The sequence below is a fragment of the Rhineura floridana genome, chromosome 7, assembly GCF_030035675.1.
Source record: "Rhineura floridana isolate rRhiFlo1 chromosome 7, rRhiFlo1.hap2, whole genome shotgun sequence".
NCBI classification, from domain to species: domain Eukaryota; kingdom Metazoa; phylum Chordata; class Lepidosauria; order Squamata; family Rhineuridae; genus Rhineura; species Rhineura floridana.
The window spans coordinates 152455119-152470587 of NC_084486.1; the positions used below are offsets into that span (position 1 = coordinate 152455119).

Below are 15469 nucleotides of genomic sequence, written 5' to 3' on the forward strand. Positions count from 1 at the left end.
AAGGGCTGCAGAGTGAGAGGCAGGAACATCTATGTCAGGGGTCTCTGCCCTCTGCAAAGTTCTCCTGCACAAGCAAGTTACATCTGGTGTGGTGTAATGGATAAAAAAACTGAGCTACCAACCAGGAAGTCCCCAGTTCAAATGTTGCCTCTGCCATGATCTCATCAGGTAGTTTTAGGCAAGCCGTGGTCTCTTGGCCTTGGTGTCACCATCTGGAATATGGGTGGGAGGACAGTAATGCTGACTTATATGGGGCTGATGGAAATATTACAACCAGATCATGCATGTGAAGTGTGTTGAAGGCTGTAAAGTGCTACACAAATGTTAAGAATTGTTATTATCCTACACTAATACCTACAGGCCAACTCTGGTCACTTCTGTAGGAGTTAGCTGGTGTTAATGCTTATCTCCCTGCTATGAAAACCTTTGCCTGTTTTCTGAAGATGAAGCTGCACTTCAAAGGTTAAGAACAACCCAGGTTGACTTCTGATCAGTGGGCAACCGTGTTTTGGTTTCCTCTCACCTATTTGGTCTAAATGGCAGAGAAAATCACATTGGAGCATTATTTCTGATTGGCTGCCACATGTGATGTCAGGCCATGTGATGTCCTTGGACCTCTTATTTGTCTGGTCTCCTTGAGAAAATTAGTAGTTTGTCCTAAGTGAAAAGCTTTGGAATGTGCCCAAAATATGATCTGATGCATTACTTTGAAAGTCTTTTCTGAGAGGAGGGCAATTGCTCAAACATTTGTATATACCCCCAACTACAAGAAATTAGGAAGGATATTAATCATGGGGAATTTAATGAACCATAGTTAATAAAATCACCTGGAGCAAACTTGGATGATATTATTAAAACAAAAAAGTTCAATATCTGACGATTGCACTCTTCCAGCTTTCTCCTTCGCTAAAGATATCTTTCCACCTTTCAGCCATGCCTACAGACTTTCTAAATGTGTTAATGAAAGCTTTTGTCAGGCTTTGCTTTTCTGGGGTGCTAGGTGTGAATTGGTGGGAAAAGAACAGCTCTCTGTTCTGGCACATATGACCTATGAAGTGCAGACACTCTAATAGAGAGCTACTCGCTATGGGCGGTTTAAAAATGAAACAAAATAAATAAATAAATAAATAAATAATATCCTGTGGAGATCATGCTGCAGAGCGAATAAGCACATGGATAAGGTTGGAATCGCACTTGCTGGCCCTGTCTCTTGATGTTTCACTTGCTGGATGGAGCCATGGCATCCACATGAAGGTTCAGATAGGGGCCAATATTCATTCACACTGTCTCAGGGTTAGCCAACATGGTGCCCTCTGGATGTTGCTGGACTCCAGCTTCCATCAGTCCCAGCGGCATGTCTAATGGTTAGGGCTGATTATGAGAGTTGTAGCCCAACAGTATCTGGAGAGCACCACGTTGGCTACCCTTGTCCTTCTACAGCCAGGCATTTGATGGCTGAAAGATACTGTCCCTGGCCACCTTGAAATTATTAGCTGTGAGGGTATACCTGTCTCACATATCTACAGTAAAATTTTCTTAATGTTTTTTTTAATGACTTACATAGTTTAAAAAAATAAGAATGACGAAGCCCCAAACTGTGTTTTACTGCTGCTTTGGTGTTTTGACTTCTTTGAGAGGAAGGGCAGGACAGAGATGTAGTCAATCATAATGAATCATACTACGTTGTTGGCTCCACAGGGCCACCTATTTCATTAGGCCTAAATAATCAGTATGGCATAGTGGTTACAGTGTTGGACTATGACCTGGGAGAGCAGGGTTTGAATCCCCACACAGCCGCTAACCTCACTGACCTTGGGCCAGTCACTGCCTCTCAGCCTCAGAGGGGGGCAATGGGAAACCCCCTCTGAATACCGCTTACCATGAACACCCTATTCATAGGGTCACCATAAGTTGGGATCGACTTGAAGGCCGTCCATTTCCATTTTTCCTCTCTGTTAATGTTCATTTTTTGCCCCTGTTTTGACTGGGGCAGTGCTGGCACTAGAAAAAAAAATGTATTGCTTTTTGAGAGCCAGTGTGGTGTAGTGGTTAAGATTCTGGACTACAACCTGGGAGACCAGGGTTCGAGTCCCCACACAGCCATGAAGCTCACTGGGTGACCTTGGACCAGTCACTACCTCTCAGCCACAGAGGGAGGCAATGGGAAACCCCCTCTGAATACCGCTTACCATGAAAACCCTCTTCATAGGGTCACCATAAGTCGGGATTGACTTGAAGGCAGCCCATTTCCATTTCCATATAATCAGGTCTATCCATGTGTCCCAACTGCACAGCAGCTGCGTGTGGCCAGGCAGGCGAGGGACTCTGGTAGAAGCGTGTTCAAGGCAATCTCTAAATGCAGGAAGGATATCCTGAGTTGTCTGTCTGCTTAGAAACCAGTAGTGCCAAAATATGGACCGGTGTGCCACCAGGCTCCATCCCGAAGCTCCCACACCGGGCTTCCTTATGTTGCGAAGCCCTTGTGAGGAAAATGTGAAACTATCGTGCCAGTGTCCCCATCATTGTGTGCTCCCAAAGAGCATGTGACTGATCATTAAAAAACTTTTGGCCTGCTTCAGGGGGGCGGTTCTTGGGTTCTTAAGATAGAAAGAGAGAGTGACCTTGTGGATGACAAGGGAGTCATGGGTTCAAATCCCACCTCTACCACATAATTCATTGTGTTTGTCACTTGTCTCTCACTTTCTCTTTATTACCCAGTCTCTAAAAGGCTATCAGTAACCACTATCACATGACTCTGAATAATTGCTGCTATAATGCCACAACTTTCGTCCAGTCTCTAACTTCCCCTTTTGGGGCAAGGTGATTGAGAGGGTAGTGGCTGATCAGCGCCAAGTTTTCCTGGATGAATCAGACTATCTAGACCAGCCTTTCCCAACCAGTGTGCCTCCAGATGTTGTTGGACCACAATTCCCATCTTTCCTGACCATTGGCAATGCTAGCTGAGGCTGATGGGAGTTGTGGTCCAACAACATATGGTGGCCCACTAGTTGGGAAAGGCTGTTCTAGACCCTTTTCAATCAGGCTTCAGGCCCAGTCATGGGACAGAGACTGCCTTGGTCGCCCTGCTTGACGACCTACGCCAGGCATCAGGCAGTTGGGAGTGCATCCCTGTTGGTGCTGCTGGACCTCTCAGCAGCCTTTGATACGATTGACCATGGTATCCTTCTGGGCTGTCTAGCTGGGATGGGATTGGGAGGCACTGTTTTACGGTGGCTCCGATCCTACCTGATGGACAGGACCCAGAAAGTGGTGCTGGGAGACTACTTCTCGTCCCCCTGGCCATTGGCCTACGGGATACCACAGGGTTCAATTCTGCCTCCGATGCTCTTTAACATTTATATGAAACCGCTGGGAGAGGTCATCCAGATATTTGGAGTACAATGTCATCAATATGCTGATGACACTCAGCTCTATCTCTCTCTACCACCTGATTGCAGGGAGGGAGTGCTCATCTCAAGGCTGTGAAGGGCTGGATGTGGGCTAACAAACTGAAACTTAATCCAGACAAGATGGAAGTGTTGCTGGTCAAGGGGAAAACAGCGCCAGGGATAGGGTTGCAACCTATTCTGGATGGGGTTGCACTCCCCTTGAAGGAGCAGGTCCGCAATTTGGGAGTCCTCCTGGATCCTGCCATGCTGCTTGAATATCAGGTGGCTGCAGTAGCCAGGAGTGCTTTTGGCCAACTCAAACTGGTCTACCAGCTGCGTCTCTTCCTGGAAGCAGTTGTCTTGGCCACAGTGACACATGCATTGGTGACATCGAGGCTTGATTACTGTAACACACTCTATGTGGGGCTGCCTTTGAAAACGGTTCGGGAATTGCAGCTGGTTCAAAATGCAACAGCCAGAATGTTAACCGGTGCAGGGAGCATATCACCCCTGTGCTTTATCAACTCCACTGGCTCCCAATTTGTTTCCGGGCCTAATTCAAAGTGCTGGTTCTGACCTTTAAAGCCCTAAACAACCTTGGACCAATATACCTGAGGGACCACTTCCGCCCATATGTACCTGCCCGGGACCATCTGCCTCTGGTCTCCTCTGCATGCCTGGAATAAAAGATGTTAGACTGACAGGCACGTGGGAGAGAGCTTTTTCAGCTGGGCCCCCAAGCTCTGGAATACCCTACCCCAAGAAGTTCACTCTGCTCCCTCCTTGTTGGTTTTCCGGAGACTTCTGGAAATGATCTTGTTCCGGTGAGCCTTTGAGAGGGACTGAAAGTAGAGCCTGACACTGATTTCATGCCTTCTGTGTTAATTTTTACCTCAGTAGTCCCTTCAGTACCATTCCTTATGTGTGTATGTGTGTGTATATGTATATAAATTATTTTATGTATTTTAATTGCATTTTATGTATTATAATTTAATGTTTTTGTGATTTTTATTGTGTGCAATTTTATTATGTACGGGCTCGGTTTTATTGTAAGCCGCCCTGAGTGCCCTATTATAGGGTAGAAGGGTGGGATAGAAATGTTTTAAATAAATAAATAATAAATAAATAAACAGTGGACAGCAGATGCCCCAGATGGGAAGTCCACAAGTAGGGCATAAAGGCAACAGCTTTCCCCTGTTGCTTACCCTCGGTGTCTGCCGTTGGAGGTTCAACTTGTACATGTTTTGGGGAGGACAACTGCAATAAAAAGTTGTAAGTCCCCTTTGAAAGTGTTCTGTCTAAGTGGTAGGGGTGGTAAACAAAGTTCTCTGTGACGGGATACTTTTGCTGGAAAGCCTGTGAGGGAGTCCAGACATCTGTCCCCTGGCCAGGCGTGGTGGGGCCTGTTTTGTAACCTCTATATCTGCATTGTGTTCTCTGTCATTCAGCACCAGCCCTTGGCTGATCAATTGAATTGTTCTCCCTCAAATAATAAATATTGATGGAGGACATCAACCCCAGTCTCTTCGTCCTCATAGGTGCAAGTTGTTGCATACAGAAAGCTTTTTGGATAGACAGTTCAGGGAAGGGCTGTAAGTCATGCAAACATAGGAAGCTCAATCAATCACAAAACGATAGGTTACTCTTCCTTTTGTGTCAGGAAGGATTGCATCATATGTGGCTGTGCAAGCTAATTTTCATGAGCCGTGCCTGTTGGAGCAAATGGGTGGAATGATCCAGTATTTTTTTTATTAATTTATTTATTATTTGATTTATACCCTGCCCTTCCTCCCGGCAGGAGGGTGGCAAACAGAAGCGCTAAAAACGCTTTAAAACATCATAAAAACAGACCTTAAAATACATTAAAACAACTTTAAAAACACTAAAAAAAGCTTTAAAATCTTTTTTAAAAGGGTTAAAACCATTATTTAAAAAACACATATTAACAAGCAATTCTAACACAGACACAGACTAGGATAGGTCTCAACTTAAAAGGCTTGTTGAAAGAGGAAAGTGGAAAGTTTTTGTGAGTATTGTGATTATTTATAGCAGGGCTGCAGAACCTGTGACCCGATGTTGCTGGGCTTCAATTCCCATCAGCCCCAGCATGTGGCCAATGGCCAGGGATCATAGAATAGTAGAGTTGGAAGGGGCCTGTAAGGCCATCAAGTCCAACCCCCTGCTCAATGCAGGAATCCAAATCAAAGCATTCCCGACAGATGGCTGTCCAGCTGCCTCTTGAAGGTCTCCAGTGTCAGAGAGCACGACCAAGATATGGGAGTTATATCTTATTGGCTGTCTCTTTAATTTCTATCCCATCCTTCTTCCCAAAGATGTTGTGGGCCAGGGCTGCAGGTTACCCACTTCTGACTTACGTGGCTGAAAACTGAAGGAGGAAGCATGTGGGCCTTTTTCTCCCCTTCCCTGCAGAAAGAAAGGTCAGAATGTTCTGTCTACTACTTTGGCATTACGTTCTAGGAACACCAGAAGTACCTTATGCCGCATCTGATCATTGATCCATCTCGCTCAGGATGGTCTACACTGACAGCTGTCCAGGGGTTCAGACAGGGGACATTCCCAGCCCTACCAGGAGATGCTGCCATTGGGGGTTGAACCTGGAATCTTTTGCATGCAGAGCAGATGATCTGCCACAGAGCCACCCAACCCCAGTTCCAATAGTAGAATATTTTGCTGTCATGCAGAAGGTCCCAGCTTCAATTCTTGGCCCCTTCAAGTAGGGCTCACAATACATTGAGCCAAATGGTCGGCCAGTGCTCTGACTTGGGATAAGGCAGCTTTCTGTGTTCACACAGATGCAGTGTTTGTACGTCCTGGCTGCCACCTCAAATCCCTCCCTCCCCTAATCCAAGGTGGTAGCTCACCAAGGTTTCCAACAGGGGTCTTTCATAGCTCTGTCTGCAGGCGCTGGGGATTGAAGGGGTGGGGTGGGCCTTCTGCAGCTCTGCCATTGAGCTTTAGATGCTCCTGATGAACATAGGAAGTTGGGTTGTGCTGAGCCAGACTCTCGTTCCATCTAGCTCAGTGTTGCTTACACAGACCGGCCACGGCTCTTTGGAGTTTTGTTATTATATCAAGGTGGAATGCAACATAATAACAATCAGTAAGATTCCAATGGGGGTCTTTCTCAGCCCTCCATGGAGAATACCTGCCACGGATTTAACATTGGACCTTTTCCGTGCAGTCCATGTGCTCAACCACGGGGCCATTGCATGACCTTCCTGTGTTGCTTGTGAGCTTCCGAGGAGTGTCTAACTGCCTGCTTTTGAGCTTGGACTCTTGACCTGGCCCAACAGGTCTGTTCTCAAGATGTTGTGAACCTCCTCTTGCAGTGGTGCAACTCAGCCTCCGAGCATCAATTGTAATTTTTGGACAGTTGTTTGTTCGCTATGCGTTTGGATACCTTTTTAAGATTTCATAAGCACATTCTGCGTGGTGGTTCATGAGACAAGGACCAGGTTTCTGTCTGTGTTTAGATACAATTGGACACCGTTGTGAATCAAGGTGGTGGACTGAACCTTTGAAAACTGCACTGATCTCCTGGTTTCTTGGTGTTACTATTTATTTATTTATTTATTGCACTTGTGTACCGCCCCATAGCCGAAGCTCTCTGGGTGGTTTACAGCAATCAAAAACATTGAAACAAATATACAATTTAAAACACATATTTTAAAAACAATTTAAAACACATGCTAAAATGCCTGGGAGAAGAGGAAAATCTTGACCTGGCGCCGAAAGGATAACAGTGTTGGCGCCAGGCGCACCTCGTTTCTACGCCAGTTATTGAATATCTGAGGCAGGCAAGAGGCTGCTAGTAACTGTTAATTGCATGATGAGAGTATCAATTGCTCAAGGCCCAAAGCGGGTTGCAAGATGCTGGCTAGGAATGGGATGCTACCTGACTTGTACAAGTGATGAGGGATGGCTGAATCTGTCAATTTCATTTTCTCATTTTTTTTCAGTCTTTATTTATTTATTTAGTCCATTTATATACCTTTTATATTTAGATAAAACTCTAAGCAGTGTACAAGTCAAAACATCTTAAAACAACTACAAAAAACAATCAATAAAATACAGTTAACTGAACAAAACATCCTCTTTAGTATCAACGTAATGTAAACATTGCATATAAAATTAAGTACAAGAAATACAAGTCTTAAGCTCAATTCTCCATATTTCCATTTAAAAAAGAGAAAATGTCTCATGAAAATTCATCAGCAATTTTCTCCTAATATACACATTTTGGCACACAATTGTGCCTATATATTGCTGCAAGCACTTCTCACAAATATAGTGCATTTTTGTAAGTTAATTTCATTAATATATGCATTTTTTGCACAATATTACTTGGCTTGAGAACTGCACTAGACAATTCAGAGAAATGTGAATTTTGAAAGATGGCTGCTTTTGGGGTTGTCTACTGTTTCTGGAAGTATGGATTAGGTAGGTTCATCTTTGCATGCGAACTGGATTTCTCCCCTATCTCTAGCAAGTACAAGCATCAGTTGCAGGCGTTTGGAGGAACAGGTCCTCCGTTTACTTGAAGAGATTTAGCATGTGTTTTTAAATTGTTTTTAATTGTTTTTATTTTATTTTTTTATTTTTGTGTGTGTTTTAAAATGTGTATATTTGTTTTTATTGTTTTTAATTGCTGTATACCGCCCAGAGAGCTTCGGCTATGGGGCGGTATATAAATGTAATAAATAAATAAATAAATAAATAAATAATTTGTGTAACCCCAAAGCAAGTGCAGACAGTTTGTAATAGGGGAAGCAAATCCTGTTGAAAGTATTTCCTTCCTGAATTTGGATTGCTGGGACCACTGTGTCAGCAATTATTTCTGCTAAGGCATTAAAACCCAGATAAATTAAATAAAAAAATATTATCATTGTTGCATCATGACCTTGGAAGGTCATGCCTTTTTATTTGGGAGGCTGATGACTTGTCAATAGGAGCTGTTTGCTGTGGCTGTAGTTTTACTCTCTGGGGCTTGTGGCCGAAGGTGCAAACTCTTTACTGCTAATCTGCCTGCCCAAATAAAATGGACACTGATGTTCAGAGGCTCATTGCCCCTGGAAGAGCAATCTGGCCGCCTGGAAAGCACTTTATATTCCCTGCTCAATGGAGCCCAGATGGCTTCTGCTACAGTAATCTTCTCCATTGTCTATCCTCCTCTTTTTTTTGCAGTACCAGATAGTAGAAAGCAAAAACATTTCCTGAATGGGCTGAAGGGCCTTTCCCAGCATACATTAAATCCTTGAGCTTCCCTCCCCCACATTTTTTTTTGCAGCTGCTTTTGCAAATTATTTCCTCCCTTCTCCATCATTTTGCTTTCTTTATCTCTCCCCTGCCCCCAGTTCTGTGGTTTTGACTATTTGAGCAGCAGTGCTGTTCAGTTCTAGGGAAATACCAGGAAGGTGGTTCGGCCTATAGTCAGTGGAGGCTGATGGCTCTGGGGCAGTGAATCCACTCCACGTTTTAGTCCAAGCTTTCAAGGAGCTGTCCAAGGTGCGTCCAGCAGATTCACTGCCCCACTGACATCGGAGCCATCAGCCTCCACTGACTGTAGTCCAGTGTGCAGTCTTGTGTGTGACTTTACATATAATTAGCGGCACTCTTGAACCCTGTAGATGAGACTGCAGAGGAGATAAAAGCCTGCCAAATACATACACAGATATATATACCTTTTCCTTGAGCAGGCCTGCACAGTGTGGGACTCGCTATACCTGTATGGAGGCCCACCAAGGGCTGGATTAAATTGCTTTTTCTGTCTGCCTCGAACAGGTTTTACAATGCTTTTATTGTTGATTTTATATATGGCTTGTTTTTAAATGGACCGTTTGGAAATGCAAATGATTACTTGGTATATAAATAAACTCAAAAGAAATAGCAAAAACAGAGATGGCGCCTGCCGTGTCACAATGCACAGCTATCTGTCTGTGTGGGTCTCAAGGTGGGAATGCCTGCAATCTCCATGGATAAAACCAAGCAGCTAGTCCCCATTGCAGTAATGGGCCTGAAGGCTTTTCCAAGTGCTGCTGCATCAAATCACTGAGAAGAATGAATGGAAACGGTAGACTGCTACAGGTGTTAACTTGGTGGCTGTCAAATTCTGCCTCTGGGGCTTGTGGGCTTCCCATAATGGGCTTCTGGTTGGCCATGTGAGAACAGAATGCTGGAGTTGATGAGCTTTTGGCATAATTTAGGAGGGTTCTTATGTAGTCCCATATAATGGGAATTATTAACCCTGACTGGACATCGCCACCATGTCTTGAGAACTGGTTGGTGCTGGAATTTTGTGCAGTCTTCTGAGCTACACAGAACCCTTCATTAGACGTGATGGGAAAGCGGCAGGTGGCAATACTGAGCAGCAGTACATTCTGTGTGAACATGGTTGAGGGTTGTGCCGTGGTCTTCTGATACCCAGATGTTAACGGCAATAGTAGCTGAAAGGTAGGATAATATAAATATTTTAAATAAATAACTTTTAGAGAATGGGTAAAACCATCTATTTGCCTGGGTTGCTTAATCAGCCATTTACAGATTGTTCTGGACCCCTCAGGTGTTTTATCATCATCCGTTGGTTCTCCAAGAAAAATTAAAATACATCTTGTGTGTTTAGTCTGACAGCTGGTTGCCAGGGCATTTGGCTCTTGTTGCTAAGGGTATGTTCGTTGAATGGCAGTTTGTTGTTAAGCCTTGCCCAGAGAATAACTCAAGGGTTGCACTTCAGGAGGCCCTTCGGAAAGAAGGAAGTGGAGAGACATGTGTGGCAAATGGAAGCAGAATAATGACCAAGCTGGGTGACCTTGACACCGTCTCCATTCAATGTGCCTGGTGGGAGACTCTTATTGTGAGCGGTAGCAATGGTCAGGGGGCTTCGTCTAAGTGAACCAAGCATGCATATGGAGCAAATTCCTTTCCCATGGCACCAGTACTTTAGTGCCACTGAAATAAGGCTTGAAAGAAGATGCCTATTGTAGCCACTAGCATACAGATATATGCATCACTGAACACTAAAGTCAGGATCATTCATAAGAACATAAGAAGAGCCTGCTGGATCAGGCCAGTGGCCCATCTAGTCCAGCATCCTGTTCTCACAATGGCCAACCAGGTGCCTGGGGGAAGCCCGCAAGGAGGACCTGAGTGCAAGGACACTCTCCCCTCCTGAGGCTTCCAGCAACTGGTTTTCAGAAGCATGCTGCCTCTGACTAGGGTGGCACAGCACAGCCATCATGTGATTGATAGCCCTGTCCTCCGTGAATTTGTCCAATCTTCTTTTAAAGCCATCCAAGCTGGTGGCCATTACTGCATCTTGTGGGAGCAAATTCCATAGTTTAACCATGGTATTCCTGATCTGTGTGTATGGATGTGAAAGCTGGACAGTGAAACAAGCGGATAAGAGAAAAATCAGCTTATTGGAAATGTGGTGTTGGAGGAGAGCTTTGCAGGTACCATGGACCGCGAAAAAGACAAATAAGTGGGTGTTAGAACGAATTAAACCAGAACTGTCAATAGAAGCTACAATGATGAAACTGAGGTTATCATACTTTGGAGACATAATGAAAAGACACGATTCACTAGAAAAGACAGTAATGCTGGGGAAAACAGAAGGGAGTAGAAAAAGAGGAAGGCCAAACAAGAGATGGATTGATTCCATAAAGGAAGCCACAGACCTGAACTTACAAGATCTGAACAGGGTGGTTCACGACAGATGCTCTTGGAGGTCTCTGATTCATAGGGTCGCCATAAGTCGTAATTGACTTGAAGACACATCACAACAACAACAACAACAACAAAATTGTAGCCAAGAGAGTAGTGTCTCTCTGTGTGTGCCTGGTCGTGTGGTGTGTGTGGTGCGCATGAATGTTTCTCAAGTTTGGAAATGTGCCTATGGTCCCCAAAAGATTAGCGTCCACTGCATTACTGGGAAGGCTGCTGATTCTTTGAGAGAGGCCCTAAGCAGTTGGCTCTGCCCCCACGTGGGTGCAGACTCTTGGATGCTACAGGGTCCCCCCCTCCAGCTCTGGGGGTAATGCTTGGCATCACTGCCAACATTACTTAGGGGAAAAGAGGTTTGACATTGATATGGTACTTTTTAATGGGATTGCAGAAAGCTGCCTTGCACATAGTCAGGTCATTTGTCCATCTAGGTCAATATTGTTGACGCTGACGGGCAATGACTCTCCAGTGTTTTCAATGCCAGGGACTGAATCTTGTACTTTCAATGTGGAACACAGGAAGCTGCCTTGCACAGAGCGAGACTGTTGGTCCATTTAGGCCAGTATTCCCCACACTGACTGGCAGAGGCACTCCAGGGTTAAGGCCAGACTCTTTCCCAATCCTAGCTGGAGATGCTGTAAGGGCCTGAACCTGGGGCCTTCTGCATGCAATGCAGCTGCTCTGCCACCAAACTGCAGCCGCCTTCTACAGGCACCTGGGCAATGGCCAGATGCAAACGGAGATTTTGAGACTACAGCTGTGCAGAAGGCAGAAGTTTAGCAGGTGCCGCTTTGCTTGTGATGAGCTTTGCTTGCCACACCTCCCATTTTCTACAGGATCTTTGCGTCTGGTCCTGTACAAAGTTGATTATTTATATAAATATTGCTATTATTGATTTGGAGAGTCAGTGTGGTGTAGTGGTTAAGGTGTTGGACTCATTCATTCATTGGTGATCACTCGTGACCAAGTAAGATTGTCTTCCAAGATAAGGTCTTTAGCGGTGAGTCCGTAAGTGACTGTGGAGGGCAATTCTGGATCCACACAGCCTCCCACAGTGAGGACAAAGGTTTCCAGATGGAAGATGGTCGCGATGAGGATTTGCCTGATGTGCCTTCCGCTTAGTTAGTTTCTCCCTTTCACCCTGTACTTGTGCTTCTTCAAAGTCCATAGCACCTTAGATAATGGCTGACCGCCAATTGGGACGCTCATGGGCCAAGGCTTCCCAGTTCTCGATGCTTATGTTACTTTTTTTTAGATTAGCTTTGAGAACATCTTTAAACCTCTTTTGCTGTCCACCGATATTCCGTTTTCCATTCTTAAGTTGGGAGTAAAGTAGCTGCTTTGGAAGACGGTGATCAGGCATTCGAACAACATGGCCGGTCCAGCGAAGTTGATGTTGGAGGATCATTGTTTCAACACTGGTGGTCTTTGCTTCTTCCAATACACTAACATTAGTCCGCCTATCTTCCCAAGTAATTTGCAGAATTTTCTGGAGGCAGTGTTGGTGGAATCTTTCAAGAAGTTGGGAGTGGCGTTTACAGATGGTCCATGTTTCACAGGCGTACAGTCAGGTCGGTAGTACAATGGCTTTGTAAATAAGCATTTTGGTCTCCCTGCGAATATCCCGATCCTCGAACACTCTACGCTTCATTTGGGAGAATGCGGCACTCGCAGAGCACAGACGATGCTGAATTTCAGTGTCAATGTCAGCTTTTACAGAGAGATGGCTGTCAAGATAAGAAAAGTGATCGACATTCTCCAGTGTTGCACCATTAAGCTGAATTGATGGTGCTACACAGAGATTGGTTTGCACTTGCTGATGAAGCACTTTGGGTTTTTTTATGTTAAGCAAGAGGCCAAGCTTATCATATGCTTCTGCAAAGACATTTAGGATAGTTTGAAGATCTTCCTCTGAATGTGTGGAGACTACATTATCATCGGCATATTGAAGTTCTGTGACAGAGGTTGTAATTATGACCTGGGAGACCAGGGTTTGAATCCCCACATAGCCATGAAGCTCCCAGGGTGACCTTGGGCCAGTCACTGCCTCTCAGCCTCATGAAAACCCTCGCCACAAGTCGGGACGGACTTGAAGGCAGTACATTTACATTTAATCTGCCTTTGCCTGCAGTGCTCTCCCTGTCTTCCTCTCTCTCCAGTCTCTGTAGTCTACTGCATTCCTGCCTCTATGGTTGGATGCTGAAGGGTCCCTCTTTGTGACTCAGTTTCCCTTGCTGCTAATTTGGGCAGAGAGAAAGCCAGAAGCCAGATGTCTTGGGAGAGCCAAGGCCCCCCATGCTGAGGCTTCGGTGGTGCGATTTCCAGGGCCTCGCATGTCCTGGCATTCCTCTCCCACCGCTGCCCTCACAAGAATTCCTTCATCCGTCTCATTCCCAAGAGCTCACTCCGGCAACTCTCATAAGTAGTCCTTTGTTGCTCTGCTTGTCCATGCCTGAGCCTTCCTTTGAAAGGCAAACATGCCTCGTTCCATAAAGGGCTGGGACATTTAATAGAGGACAATTCCCTGTATCTTTTATGCTCAGGTACACACTTGGCTTGTTATTCCCTGCTGGAGGGTTTTCGCTGGGTGACCTTGGGCCAGTCACTGCCTCTCGGCCTCATGAAGACCCTATTCAGAGTGTCGCCATAAGTCGGAACCGACTTGAAGGCAGTACATTTACATTTTTATTATTGATTTATTTATAGCAATGGATCTCCTTTCCCATCAGAAGGCACTTGGAGCAACAGTCCTCTTGCCCCCCCCCCTCAATTTGAAGTCATTGTCTCAGGACAATGACAAGAGTTAAGGGAGTCTTGCTGATTTCAGCCGGAAAGAAACAAAACGTGAGCCACACCAAGTCCAGACTTTGGGGGGGGGGTACTCGCAAAAGGCAAACTTCACAAGCTGCTGAAGAAAACAGCATAACTTATTTACGAAAGCATTCCATTTTTTGTTATTGTTTTGAGTGTAACAGCTCTTTGTCAGAGGCAATAAGGAGCTCTTTCCTCAAAGAAGGAATTTTTCTTCGTCTTTTGGGAGAGCGCGTGTGTAAATAAATTGCAGTGTTTTCTTCAGCATCGTCCTTTAGCCTCTTCTTTCCAAGTTCCTACTTCAAAGAGAGTTGGGTGGGGAGTGAGTTCTAGTTCTCTTAGATAGCAGATGATGCAGTTCAGCCTGTTTTTATGATATTTTGTGGTATTGTTTATTGATACTGTTGTAGTTTATTATGATGATGATGATGATGTTCTGAATTGTTTTTATTTTGTTCTTGCTATGGAAGCCGCTTTGAGGTCACCTAGTGATGAAAAGCGGCACACAAATATACTAAATAAATAAACCTGTTTCTGGACTGTCACTACAGTTTTGTTTTCTCTCTCTGTTTGTGAGCCCTTTAAAAATTCCTTGCATGCATCTCATGTGCAGTGTGAAATGCAGACTGCAGGCAATGAACTAGCCGTTTGTGAGGGTAAAGCTAGGTGTGGCAGGGCCAGCCATATTTCAGATATGAGCTTAAGGGCTACTCCAGGCTGGTGATTTCCCCTCTGGAATGTGTCATTGACACAAGAATAGTGTGTTAGTGGTGGATTTATACTGGACCATCCACACATCTTCCCACCTTATCGGTTGTTCTGTGTTGCTTCCACAAGGTTGCCACGTTATTGCCATCTGGAGGGATAGTCTTGGAGAATAGCACATTTGGGACATAATGTACACCAGAACATTTGTAACATTCAAAAGATTACAGGATTTCAGCAGGAAGTTACAGGACATGCACAGATAAGAAATGAAGCAATATGTCTGCCCTTAAAATTTTGCAGGTGCAAATAGTATTGAAAGTGTGTATCATGAGTACAAATCATCATGAATGCACAATAAAAAGGATGTCTGGAGAAGCTCAAAGCGAGGAAGCTCATTGTTCTTGAATAATGTGCATGAATAATACACTCCAATAATATCTAAACACATGTGGCCTTCCCTGTCATGCCTTAGTTTTGTCCTAAGACGTGGCTCTGAGCAGGATTGCTGGCTCAGATTGTTAGGGCCCTTCCGTGGCTCCTAATTAAGGAGCAGAATTTCACGCCTCCTGGCTGCAAACTGAACTGTGCCCGAGGCACCCTCTGCTTTTTGTTTTTGCTTCGCTTGTTTGCTGCCTGTGGAAGCTAAAATGCACAGAACAGGAGATGTGCTTGCCTTCTGACTGAGTTTGCCTTTGCTACCTTAATTGTTTTCCTTCCTTCATGATCTGGTGGCATCAAGGGAGAACCAGGCTAATTAGAACATTTCAAGACATGTCAGGCTGCAGCAGAAGCAGCAATAGTGAGCTTTGTACCTTGGACAG

At 44.8% G+C, this 15469-nt stretch overlaps 1 protein-coding gene across 5 annotated transcripts in view; it reads left to right on the forward strand.

Annotated features, from left to right (window-relative positions):
• Nucleotides 1-15469, forward strand: part of IL1RAP (interleukin 1 receptor accessory protein) — a 95722-nt gene that overhangs the window by 18976 nt on the left and 61277 nt on the right. For 2 of the 5 annotated variants that reach the window (XM_061637623.1, XM_061637627.1), the window contains exon 3: nucleotides 5723-5827. The exons of 2 other annotated variants lie outside the window; for them this stretch is intronic. In XM_061637623.1, coding sequence (XP_061493607.1) covers nucleotides 5790-5827 — 38 coding nt within the window. In that variant the 5' untranslated portion in view covers nucleotides 5723-5789. Of the gene's footprint in view, nucleotides 1-5722; nucleotides 5828-12602; nucleotides 12701-15469 lie in introns of all 5 variants that reach the window. One more of the 5 variants, XM_061637624.1, reaches the window with a different exon arrangement.